Source organism: Arvicanthis niloticus, chromosome 1 (genome assembly GCF_011762505.2).
Source record: "Arvicanthis niloticus isolate mArvNil1 chromosome 1, mArvNil1.pat.X, whole genome shotgun sequence".
NCBI lineage: Eukaryota > Metazoa > Chordata > Mammalia > Rodentia > Muridae > Arvicanthis > Arvicanthis niloticus.
The window spans coordinates 108,925,488-108,938,268 of record NC_047658.1 but is presented as its reverse complement, the minus strand read 5'-3'; the positions used below and the strand labels follow the sequence as shown (position 1 = coordinate 108,938,268).

The following is a 12,781-nucleotide window of genomic DNA, read 5'->3' as shown; positions in this document are numbered from 1 at the left end:
ACATCAGGCTGGTGAAAACTTAATCCTGGGAATTGGATGGGCTATCACCCACCAGGTAGCTAGCTCCTTTATCCAAACCTGTCCTCTGCAAGAATCAAAGCACTGCCATCCAAAGAGAGGCCCTGATGCCTGAAGGCTAATGGGAACTCACGGGAAAGTTACTTTGTGACAGCAAGACTGGGGCTCTCTAGAACCAGAAGAAAATTCCCCATGGCCCTGTGGTCAGTGCTACTGGGGCAGATGCACAGATTCATGGCTATACTGTCCTGAACAGTGTCCTACAGAACACTTTCACCACAGCCTGGGATGTCCCCACAGATCATCTGCCACTCAACCTGGGCTTTTCCCAGCGTACCCCTCACCCTGACCCAGTCAATGTACCACAAAGACCACTGGTTCCTTGTCAGCCTCCTTTGCATAGCAGTGGGTACACTCTGGGGACTCCCACCAGAGTACCCTAAGAGGCAGTCTGGAATAGCTAGGTCCCAGTTCTTTACCCTAAGCCCACAGAGGGCATGTCTAGTCACAGAAGGCCATCTCTAAAAGGGCCATTCTTGGGGTGGGGGGCGGTGTACAAGATCTTTGCATGCTGTAGTCTTAAAGACCATGAATGCTAGAATTGAGCAGCTGCATTCTGAGTGTGTAGTTGGGGAAACTGAGTCACAAGAGGGTAACACTTTGCCCTTCTCCCCCACACTTTGAAATGGCATCTCAATCCCTAGCCCCAAAGTTTGAGTTCCTAGAGGAAAAAGCCTGGTCTGCTTCCCATGAGTCTCTTCCCCAGGCAAGCCTTTACCTCCTCATGGCTCACTAGTCCCTCACACATAACCCTCTTAGGGAAACTGAAGCAGAGGGAATCACTAGTATAATAGTAGTGTCACTCTGATAGGAACATCCCATCTGGGCCATCTGTCCCCAGCCTCTTCCAGAACTGCCTACCTCAAGTGGGGTGATGCCCCAAATGTGCCAGGAATCTGGTTTCCCCTCCCCAACTCAGGATGAGGCTAGGAAGGAGCTGGTTGGAAGGTGATGGAAAGCCTAGGACCCACCAGGAGGAAGACCACTGTTTGGGTGAAGTTTGGCTTCCTTTCTGTCTTCAGGAAGCTCTGACTTGGCTAGGCCTGGCTCAGCTCTGCCATCTGGGGAGAGATAGGCTTTCAATCCTCAGAGTACACCTTGGGAGGGCGAGGTTGGGGGTCCCTCCACTGGGCTCCTGCCTCTCAGAAGAAGACTCTCAATAGTATCAAAGGCCTCTGACTAGAGCTCAGAGGGTCAGAGGGACAGGTGGTCTGGGAAGAAACCTTGCCTAGGTAACCCTTAGATTGTTGGTCAGCAGGTTTGGACATAGGCCAGAAGGATTTCCAGGATAGATGAGGTTCCAGAGTAGGGCCCTCAGCAAAGCAGCATCAAATGTTGAGAAAAGTCAAGATGCAGACATCCTAGGGGCCAGATAAGCCATGCAAATGAGAGAAGAGATGGCCAGGTAAAATGGGCCAGGCCTGTGAAGAGAAGTCCTACCTGAGTATGCTCCCAGTGAGAGGAGGTGTGGCTCCATTTGAAGCTAAGGTTCCAGGACATGGATAGTAATTGAATCTGAGGCCCATGAGGGTATGCTAAGCCTTTATCTGTGAGCTAAATAACTGCCTTGTAGCTCCTGAGGTTCTGCACAATGGAAGTGAAGGGGAGTTGAAACTTGGTCTTGGGGCAAGACAGTCCCTCAGTATCAGCCAGCAGTCTCAGCAGAGCCACTTACAACCCTGTGGAGATGCCACATCCTGCCCCCAAGGCAAAGGAATAAACTAATGACCCTGTGTTGAGTAGTCAGGCAGGGAGAGAGTACCCCAGCAGAGGAAGAGTAGCAGTCCTGTATCAATGGTGTGGAGAACACAGGAGTGGCACACAGTAGCCTTCTTGCCATCTGAGGCTCTGTGGGAGGGGCTTGCCTGCCTTGAACTTGCTGTGCATATGTGTCCTACCATGCTCACTCTGGTATACCAGGGCAAGTATGAAGGGAGTGCCTGGCTTCTGCCTGGTGTGCCTGGCCCTCTGTGGGCAGCATGGCATGGGGATTTCCCTGATCTGATCCAGCCCAAACTAACCCTGTTCAGCTCTGGCCTTCTAGGGCTTCCTGAATGGGAACTTCTTGGACCAAATAACCCCTTCTGGGCATTGGGGACTTTCTTACCACCTCAAATAGGAGAATCCCTTGGTATGTGAGTCACCCTGTAAAGGCACCCTCCTCCTCCTGGGTCTCAGTTTCATTTTGAAAGGTCAGTGGTGCACTTTGCTCTTTTTTCCTCCATTTTGGGGACGACATCTTTAGGGGGCTCCCAGGCCCCTTAAGGCCTTAGGACCGCGGATCAGGAGTTCCTGACAGATGGGCACAGGTGCAGCCCAGCCTCTGTCATACAGCAAGATGGCTAGGGATTGGCTGTGTCTGACAGAGCTGTGGGCACCCTTCACTATGTTGCTTAGACCTCGGCATTTGAGACAGCTGAGAGAGGGGGCCGAGGAAGGGCCTAGGAGGAAGGTGGGGCCAGCTTGGCTGCTTGTAGCTGCCCTTCTATGGGCACAAGGCGGCAGGGGCACTGACGTGCGGGCATTTCTGAATGGGGTCACAGCTGTTGCCCGATCACCCTGTTCCACACACCCTACAGCTTGTGTCCTCACCCAGCCTGGGCATGGTGTCCTTGGATCTTTTCTTGGGATGTCACGATGCATGTTCCCCCTTCCCAGGAGATAGCCTTTATAGTCTTTCTGGGAACAACATGGCCCTGGAACCCCAAGGCTGGCACAAGGGAGCTGACCCAGGCTAGGCCAGTCTCTGCTTAGCCTCAGACTCCTTTCCTGGCCTGAGAGTTCTCTGGACAGCTTTCAAACCAGGGTCCAAATGCAAAGCAGTAGTGGGGAGACCTGCTTCCCCAACATGCATCCCTCAAAGTGAGGCTTCTTTCCATTATCACTGATAAGGACTGAGGAATCAATGTTCCTTCCCAAGATCTGGAGTCTGGCTCCATCTTACAAGGCAGTTTGTGAACTGCAGAGACTCTGCAACCCTGCAACCCCCACTAAGGTGGATCTACTCTCCTTGAGCCTGTGGCTGAACCCTAAGCGTTACACGCTCTCCAACAGCCTGACAGCTCTGGTAGCAATTTTGGGTCTTACCTTTTTCTTCCCCTTCCTCTTACACACCTGGACCGCAGCCCCCACATCCTGCTCCCATGAGGCTGATAGCCTCTGACCTGTCCTCAAGACATGACACTCTCTTCTGAGACCTGTTTCTGGGACAGGGCAGAGCAGGCACCAATGGCCTGGCTTAGTCTCCATGTCTGCCCACTAACAGCTTCCCTTCTCATGACCTCCCCCCCCCCAGCCCCCACCATCTTATGACCCAACACAGGGAAGAACCACAGCATCCCTTTAAATCGCAGATCTTAAGCAGCTGTCAGCCCACAGGCCTCTGCTCAGCCCTGGCTGTGGCAGGGCAGTGGTCCCCTTTTCCTCTGCCGTTGTTCCTGCCCATACCCACTGTACCCAACAGTAGTACCTGGTCCACGAGACACTATTGAACTTCTTTATCCCCACACAGCCACTTTGGGAACCCCTGAGGCCCAGTCACCTCTCAGTATCTTAAGGCAGGCTAGACCCCCTCAGACAAGCCTATAGGAGAGAGGTCAGGATTCCTAGGCCCAGTTTCTCCCAACACAGCTATTGCTGTCTCCGCTGTTCAGATCATATCCAGGCACTCCCAGTCCCTTCCACACCAAGCACCCACCCTCTTTGTCCTGCCTATGAACCCTAGCCAGGGAGACCTAGCCTAGCCCAAGCTGCAGAGGTAGATAGAGGAGACACACACCTCTGTGGTAAAAGAGGGTTTCTGAAGGCTAAGTCCTTAATTGGTAGCCACTATCTGAGACTCTGCCCACTCAGGACTTGGCACAAAGCAAGCTGCCCACAGTGGTGCTCACCCTTTGCTGTCTTCTGCATATAGCTTTTCCTGGCCCTCACATATGGGATCGCTGGTTGCCTCCGCCATGGGTCTGGTGTCTTTGGTGTTGGTGCACTTGTTAGGGCTCCTGGTGCTTCTCTGTAGATGGGCGGTGGCCTAGAACCTCATCCCCCCAACCCCCCGCCCCAGGTTTCACTTCCTCCTTCCTGTAGCAGGTTGAGGTTTGAAACCTATGGGGCTTGGGTTTTTTTTTTTTTTTTTTTTAAACTATGTTGCTGCCACTCATCAGGAAGTGTTGAGCAAGCTGTAGCCTTCTAGAGTGACAGAAAAGGGCTGAGGGCAGAGGTGAGCAAGGATGCTCCTCACAGCTCTGGCCCATGTAGCTGAGACACACTATGTATCTCTTACCAGCAGACCTGAAAGTAGCTAGCTCTCCCACAGTGTCCAGAATCCATGGTCCCTTTAGCATCTGGACTGCTTTCAACCACTTTGCATGGAAATCCTCTGTGCTTCTAAGTGTGCTCATAGAACATAATGAAACCAGTTCTTGATGCTTCAAGGTCATGCATGGCCTTGGACACTCTTAACTAGCCTTCGCTCTCCAGCCACGTCCAGGGTTCCACACATGGTGTTTCTGTAGTCTGTGGTTCTAGAGCTTGTCTCAATCTGTCTCCATTCCTAGCTGCTGGACGCTCCTGTCTCCCTGCTCAGTTCTCTCTAATCCTGCCACTAAGCTCTGGGCATTTGGAACTAATCAGAGTCGGTTGATGTTCCCAGCTATGATAGGATGGGTCATGGGTTCTCCTGAGAGGCAGCACCAGAGGAAGGACTGAGGCTTTTGGGAGGGAACTAATGGGACTCTGGGTTATAAAGGGAGTGTGAGAACCAGATCCCAAAGTCCCAGGACTTGAGCTGAAGTGTCACTGGGCCAAGTTGGGCCAGCCACAGCATGATAGAGACTCTCTCCTTGAAGCCTGCTGGCCCAAGAGATAGAAAGAAAGGAGACAGTGCCCTCTTTTCCGGCACTGGGCAGTGGGTGACCTCAGAAGCCTCACTATGAGGTCTTGCAGGAGAAGAGAAGCAGAAAGGCAAGAGAGAGCCTTAGGATGTTGGGGAAACTCAATAGAAGCCATAGAATATCATCTAGAGGTAGACCCGTGTTTGCAAACCTGCCTGACTGCAGTGAGCCCTTTCTTACTCATATAGCTCAGTGGTGGGCAAAGCCTGGTTCACTCTATGCCAGTCCCGAGGAGGAGGCAAGAAGACTGAGGTGAGCAGTATTCAGCAGATTGGGCACAACACCTGCCTGCTTTCTCTTCAGCCTCCTCTCCCCTTTTGCACTTTGCTTCTGTGGGACCCTTCTAAGTGCTCTGTTGATAAGTAGCTGGGAATGCATCTGGCAGGTGACAGAGCTATGCCACTTCTGTTCTGACACCTCTTAAGAGGTTTTCACTGGTTCCTATGTCTGTCACAGGGCTCCGTCATCCAGGCACCTTATCTGTGCATTCCAACCACTAATCTATGAACTTTCTCTGGCCTGCTTGTCCTTAGGGCTGGGGGATGGGGAGGTGGAGACCATTGGCTACCTATAGACTGGACTGGTTTTCTAGTTTTCAGGGCTTCTAATCCAACAACTAACATCTTTTAGATGGAAATTTGGACCCTAACAGCACAGACCCTTCAGGCCTGCAGAGCCAGCTCTGCCAAAGGGGGAAACCCCAGTCTGGTTCTCTCAAAGCTGAAGTGTTGTAAAGTCAGCCCCAAGAGTAGCATTGTGGAAGGCAGGACTCCTGAAAGGGGATGGATCTTATACCCAGGTCATATCACAGGAGTGGCTTTCCTTCTGGGTTGGCAATATGACTCACTAGGCAAAGGTGTTTGAGACCAAGCCTGATGATCTGAGTTCAATCCCTTGGATCCACACGGTGAAAGAAGAGAACCAATTCCTATAGGTTGTCCTCTGATCTCCACACATGTGCCCTGGCACACACACAGTGTGGCATTATCTGGGAATTCCAGCCACTATGCTATATGACCTCCCTTTGACCCACTGGTTGGTTCTTAAGGCTGAAGGACAGGCAGGTGGAGGCCATTGGCCATCTATAGGTTGGCCTGACTTCCTAATTTTCAGGCCTCTGATCCAGCAGCAGCTAACATTTTCCAAACAGAAATTCAGGCCCTACCAGCAGAGACGTGTGTGTGTGTGTGTGTGTGTGTGTGTGTGAGCCTCCCTAACAGGGTTGTCTTGCCACTTGATGGGCATTAAGAAGGCCTCACCAGGAGTCACCCCATGTTCCTGTATGTCCAGCCTTTAGAACTGTGAGCTAAGAATGCCTTTGTTGTTTATAAGTCACTGTGCCTCAGGGATATTGTGTAGGAACAGAAAGCGCATTAAGATCCTGGGATATGTGGGTGCTATGTCAACTGCCTCATCCGTTATTTTAGTCCTACCTGAAATGGGAGATTTTGACCTTCTCTGAGTTTCATTCAGACCCCAGCCATCAGAGAGGGTGCCCCTGCCTTCCTGGCCTGTCTCCATCTTCCCAGACTGATGCAGAGGCTAAGCCCTCCCATTAAGGATTGGATTGCATACTCCAAGATGCATATGTTGAAGCCTTAAACCTCAGGACTTCAGAATGTGACCTTATTTGGAAATTGCCTCGTTGCAGATGTAACCAGTTAGGATGAGGTCATTGAGGGGAAGGGCCTGCTCCAAAATGATTGGTGTCCTTACAAAAAGAGGAAATTTAGGCACACACACACAAACACCACACACAGGAGAGAGAGAGAGAGAGAGAGAGAGAGAGAGAGAGAGAGAGAGAGAGAGAGAATGAATAACCCCAGTTAGCCCCATAGTGCCTATGTTATCTGTCTAGTCTTTTGCCTCCAGAATGAGAAAAATATGTCCATTGTTCATAAGGTTTAGGTCTGAAGTGTTAAGTCCCTAGATTGTGACATTTGTGTGTGTGTGTGTGTATGTGTGTGTGTGTGTGTGTGTGTGTGTTTTGCTGGAATAAAACCCAGAGTCTTGCACAAGCCAGGCAAGTGATCTAACTCTGAGCTGTATCTCCAGCCCTCTGTAGTGCTAATTTTAAAGACTGTTTGTGCAAGCTGCATACATTCACTTTGAAACCTTTGGGAGGTGGGGCCAGGCTCTGGCAGAAGTAGGTCAGTAAGGACAGAACTTTCCAGGTCCCCTACTTTTGTCTCTCGGTTGTTTTCACTATTTTCTAGTGAGCCTCTGTTGAGGTCAGGGCATGCCCTACTCTAAGGGACTCCATGGTGTATAAGACAGTATAAAACAGTGGTTTTCGAGGCTGCGAATGTTGCTGTGGGAGACACCATTTCACAAACAGCTTTGCTTTGACTCCATTTTGGTGGTGCAGCCCCTGGTGGAACTCAGAACCGCAGCATCTGTCAGGCACTTCCTATCCAGTAGAGACTGATAAAGAAGTAGTTCCTGGGAACAGAGAGGGAGCCACACCATAAGTGTGTGTGTGTGTGTGTGTGTGTGTGTGTGTGTGTGTGTGTGTGTGTGTGTGTGTGTGTGTGTGTGAATCTTGGCTGTAGGGGCACAGGAATGTATTAAAATCATAGAAACCTGACCCAAGAACTTATCAGACACCCAACACCAAGGGAAGGGTGTCATTTCCTCACTTTCCTCCCCCCAACTCCAACTGATGGACACCTTACACTGTGATGGCATGGGCCACACTAACTTATCATCTGATACCTGGTGTCAAGGACTGACAAACAGAGCAATCCCCGACATGTCCCAGGAGCTTCATCTGAGCTCAGTCCCCTCTGTTGATATGTCTTCCTTGACTGCCTGCCAGTCTACTTTCATCCCTTGGGGCCTGAACCCCCAGCTCCCTGCTCCAGACCCCTTTTGGATCTTTCACCTGGCACCTAGACTCAACAGCTTCACTCTCACACCTGACTATAGCTGCTCACCCCAGCGCTGGTTTGGTTTGTTATCTTATCAATACAGACCCTCTCTCAGCCTGCTTCTGGAAACTCTTGAACTCTGCAGGAACCTGGGACTTGCATTCCTTCAGCAAACTGCATCTGACACTATGGATATGGATGTATTTATTGTGTGCTCTGTGGGATCTGAGAGTTAATATTAGCAATTAAGATTGGAAAGTAAGAACCTGCATTTGTTTCAGCCAGGCTTCAAGGAGACAAATTGCAGTCATTGAAACCACTAAACCTTATAAATGTACTGTTAAGTAATACATTTTAACATTGTCTAAACACACAAACTCTTTGTTTCTTATGTTAGTGTGCTCAGGGCAGCCTCCATGTGAGGGATCACTCCCACGTGTTCACACTGTCCAGGAAGGAGCTCCTCTACCCTATTCTTCCTGCTGTGTGAACTGAACTGTTCCTCAAACCAAGTGCCAAAATAAATTGCTCATTCATTAAATTGTTTCTGTCAGGTATTTGGCCCCAGCGGTATATAATGGTTTAGTCACCATCTACAGAACACTCAGTGCTGACCTCCTGTGTGTCTGTCAAACAGGCCCAGACCCTTGAAGGCTGACAGAGCAGGAAGCTTCCCTATCTTCCAGGACCTCTAGAGGTTATATCCACAGACTACATGATGAAGCTCTAGAGCCTAGAGGGCCCTATAGAGTGCCTTAGAGTCATGCACACTCACTCTTTCCTCCTCCACTCCCCTCCTCATTCTCAACAGACTGCTTGACTGTCCTTCTTGCTTCTCCGGGGACATAGAAACCAGGGTTCTAGGTGTCCTCATGCAGGTCCCTTCCAAATAGGAGAGCAGACAGTCTCCTGTTGGCTGCAGCACTCGTTGAACCCTCTGACATTTCAGGGTCATCCCATTACACAGTAATGTAACCAGTTAGGATGAGGTCATCCCCATCCCTTGTAGGGCTCCATTCTCTACCATCACCTTTATTCCATCTGGACTAACAAGTGTGCTGAGATAGGGAGCTGCTGGTAGGAAGTGCTGGCCCATTTGGCTGTCTATGGTGTGTGTGTGTGTGTGTGTGTGTGTGCTGTCTGTACTCCCTGCTGACAAAAGCCCTTGTCAGACACAGCTCTTCTTCCTGAGCATCATCCCAGTTCACACCTATCATTCATTCACTTGGAGCCATCGACTCCTCAAACTCCAAGGGCAGCAATAGGATCAGGACAAACCCTGTCTCTCTATACTTAAAATAGTGTCTAGGGTCAAAAGACTGATAAAGCAAGGGAGGATTCAAGCTAGTGCTGGGGTGGACCCTGCTCTGCCTGGGAAGACAGGGTGAGTAGGCATAGCTGAGGAGAGTGCCTATGAGCCAAGCAGGGCAGGTCACCTGGAGCCCTGAGAGCCGGAAATGTCTCCCAAAGGCTATTGCTGGAACAAGACCTGGGCAAGTCCACTTCTAGTTTGTTCCCAGTAGCAAACAGAACTGTAGGCAGCTTAGGTGGCCCCTAGGGGGGCAGGGGTGTGGGCAGAGTGACAGGGGAGGGGGGGTTATGGAGATTGAATGGCTTCACTTGAATAAGGGACTGCACTGCAGGGACAGTATGACACCCAGGTTCTGGATAGTGATCCCAGGAGGAATTTTGACTAGCAGGTAAACAGGAAGAAAGGCAGTCTTGGAGGGGCTGAGGCTTGCATGTCATTTGAGGGTAAGAGTACTAAAGATCCCCAGGAGATAGCCTGGATTTCTTTTTGTGAGGTTTAAAGGAAGAGGTGGGTACTGTTAGAAAAACATTCAGGACCACAAAGAAAGAGACCACCATTCCAACTGAAATGTTCAGACAAGGCAAACTCCTCCTGATCAAGAGGGTGGGCTGGTCTGACTTAGGTGGTAACTCTTTTCCTCACTCACAGGGGCCCTCAGTCCTAATTTAGTTGTGTAGTCTGACAAGAATCAGCACACGGGGAATGAGGGAGGAAAGGGAAAAGGGTCATTGCTCCAGGCCCTCAAATTCTTGGAATGCAGCAGGGAGCCTTTGTGTAAACAAAGGTTTTACTGAGTGGGGAAATTAAACAATTTGTGTAAGTCTTACAAGGTGGGGGAGATAAAAATATTTGAATTCCTTGTTCTTAACACAAGTTTTATAGTCTTTGATAGAAAAGACTCACATTTGATATTGCTTATGAATCCTTCCTTATTTTTAACCGTTCTGTTCTGTCTTAAAGTAGCACACTGAACTGGGGAGGGAGTACCTGTCTAGTAATAGTTGACTCAATACAAAATAGTTAGGTCCTTACAAAGAATTAATTATTGCACCTATTTCACACGCATAGTTTAAGGTGAACCCACCTTCCTTGGGTGGGGTGGGGGTTTCTTGACTAAGATACTGGCCTGGCTCCATTGAAATGTTAAGTCTGCACCCAGACCAGAGATCCTATTCTTTTGATCAGCAAAGGTTTTCTCTTAACAGGCTGTCATTGCTACTTTACTATTATTCTGCCCCTCTAAAGACCCTAGGAGCACTTGAGAACAAGGTCAGACATCCCAAAACACTTTTGGTATCTTTGGCCTCTGGCAAAGATGAAGCTGCCAAGAGTCCTAAAGGACATTTCTAGCTTGTAGTCAAGAACGAAATTGGTTACTTTTCTTTGGGATCTTTTTACCCTAAACTGCCTACTCAGTTTCCACCTCCTGATCTTATCCTCCCTCCCTCTGAAGAGGTAACCCTAACTGCCATTATAGCATTGGGTTCCTGACCGATCTGGCGGCTTCCAGCTTGTCAGGTCCAAAAGAAACTCTGATCCAGGGTTTCGGCACCAGACATATAAAATGAGGCCTGACTACTCCAAGGTGTGGTAGGGAAGGAGGTTTTTATTGCAGATATAAAGTATACTGCAGCCAGAGGCATATGGAATAGTCCAACGCAGGGAGAGAAGCTAGTAGACTAAACATGACCAGCAGACTGAACCAGGCCATGAGAGGAAAGAGAGATGGAGAGAAAGAAAGGAAGAGAGGAGAGACTGAGAACAAAGGAGAGAAGGCCAAGAGGGAGGGGGCTGAAGAGAGGGAGCAAAAAGAATGCATAGCCCAAACCACAGGGTTATATAGGAACAAGAAGCTGGGGGAAGGGAAGCCCATGAACTGAAGAGAGTAGGGGGTAGGGCAACAGAGAGCTAAGAGGAGCCAGGATGCCAGCTTGGCCTCTGTAACAGGTACTTGTGATGCTAAGAGAGCCTGGAGACCAGTGTGTGCTTTGATAATAAGCACTACAGTTAGCCATTAGCTCTGGTTTCTTTTAGACTTGACATGGCTGAATCTGGGTTGTCAGGTATGGCAGTTTTGGGGTACCCTTCAAGAGGGTCTATCTAAAAGACCCCAACTGTTAGATGTAGGAAAAAGAAAAATCCTTGGCTGATGTCTAGAAAGGATTTTTAAATGGCCAAATAAAAGTCCATTAGAATCTCTTGGGCTCACAAGAGCCTTCCTCTATTGGGCTCTTTGTTCTTCAGCCTCTAAGGCTGGTTTCCAGAGTGATGAATGCACAGTCTGTATTCATACCCTTTGATAGCTGTTGACTCAGCTAAGTGAGCATGATGTCCTTCCCATATGGCTTCTAGATAGGGAAAGAAGAGATATTGGGCTGTCACTTAAATTTTAGGTTAAAACAATAGCAGACCTGTCTTCCTTGGCTATAGGCAGGTATTACAGTAAGCCAGAGTCTGAAGTCTTATATCTGGGCAATCTTTTTATCAAGAAGAAAATATTAGTGTGATATAGTTGTCTAAATAACATCTCATGTAGACTTATGTCTAATGTCAGGGATGTGTGATCCATTGGACTGTTACCAACCCTCTTGGTGGTATTCAGTTATACTTTCCTGCTGGCTGTTTAAGACCATGTAGGTGGTCAAAATAAATTTCTGTCTCTGTACTGTCAAAGTCAGTTGAGGATCTGGTCCTCAGGGGCCATGTGGTCTTGAGAGGAGTCTCTGACTCCCTGAGCCCTTCTTTACCAGCTGTTTGTATCTGTGAGATAGTCAAAGGCCTTGTGTGGCCTGACTGTGGCTTCCCTCAGTGCTGGTTAGAACTCACTTAGTAGGTCTCCATGGTTTCCCTGAACAAGAGAATAGGTGACTGTTCACACTTGCAGAACATTTTGAGATGAACCACAGTTCCATGGGACTTCAGTGATCTTGGAAGGCAAAGGGCAAACTATTTTCCTGTTAATCCCTCTAACTGAATTTGTATAGTCTCCAAGGATGGTTATTGAACATCAGGAAAGTTAGTTATGCCACTCTGGACCTTTTAACTACTGTATAATATTTTAAAAAACAGATATTACTAAATAAACTTTGATAAGAAATCCATTTAGCTGTCCTTAAAATTATTGATCTTTGACCTTAGAAACTGGAAAGACATAGATCTATCTGTCTGTCTGTCTGTCTATCTATCTATGTATCTATCTATCTATCTATCTTTCCCTTTTCCCCCTTTCTCTTCTCTCTCTCATACACACATGCTCATGCGCACACACACACACACACACACACACATTCACATGCATACAAATGAAATTATACTACTTGGGTTAATACCATATTTAGCATCTCAAAGTCTCATTGTTTATGTATCTTAAGTATCTTGCTCAGATCTTCATAATTTACATAAGCTTTCTAGTCTTTTCCATTCTAGAAACATCTAGCCATTTTAATCTTCATATATAAAAATCCCTCTTTACTAAAACAATTTCCATGTTTACTTCCTTCTAATACTTTCTTTTTTTAATTCGATATTTTATGTATTTACATTTCAGATGTTATCCCCTTTCCCTATTCCCCCCACCTCCCACCCCCGAATTAACCCCCTATCCCATCTCTCTTCCTCCTCCTCTTTTGCTT

At 48.4% G+C, this 12,781-nt stretch overlaps 1 protein-coding gene across 4 annotated transcripts in view; it reads right to left on the bottom strand.

Moving 5' to 3' along the window:
* Positions 1 to 4,117, bottom strand: part of Lsp1 (lymphocyte specific protein 1) — a 41,349-nt gene extending 37,232 nt beyond the window's left edge. For all 4 annotated transcript variants that reach the window (XM_076913752.1, XM_076913748.1, XM_076913749.1 and 1 more), the window contains exon 1: positions 3,969 to 4,117. In XM_076913752.1, the coding sequence (XP_076769867.1) occupies positions 3,969 to 4,036 (68 nt within the window). In that variant the 5' untranslated portion in view covers positions 4,037 to 4,117. The remainder of the gene's footprint in view (positions 1 to 3,968) is intronic.
* Positions 4,118 to 12,781: the final 8,664 nt, after the last annotated feature.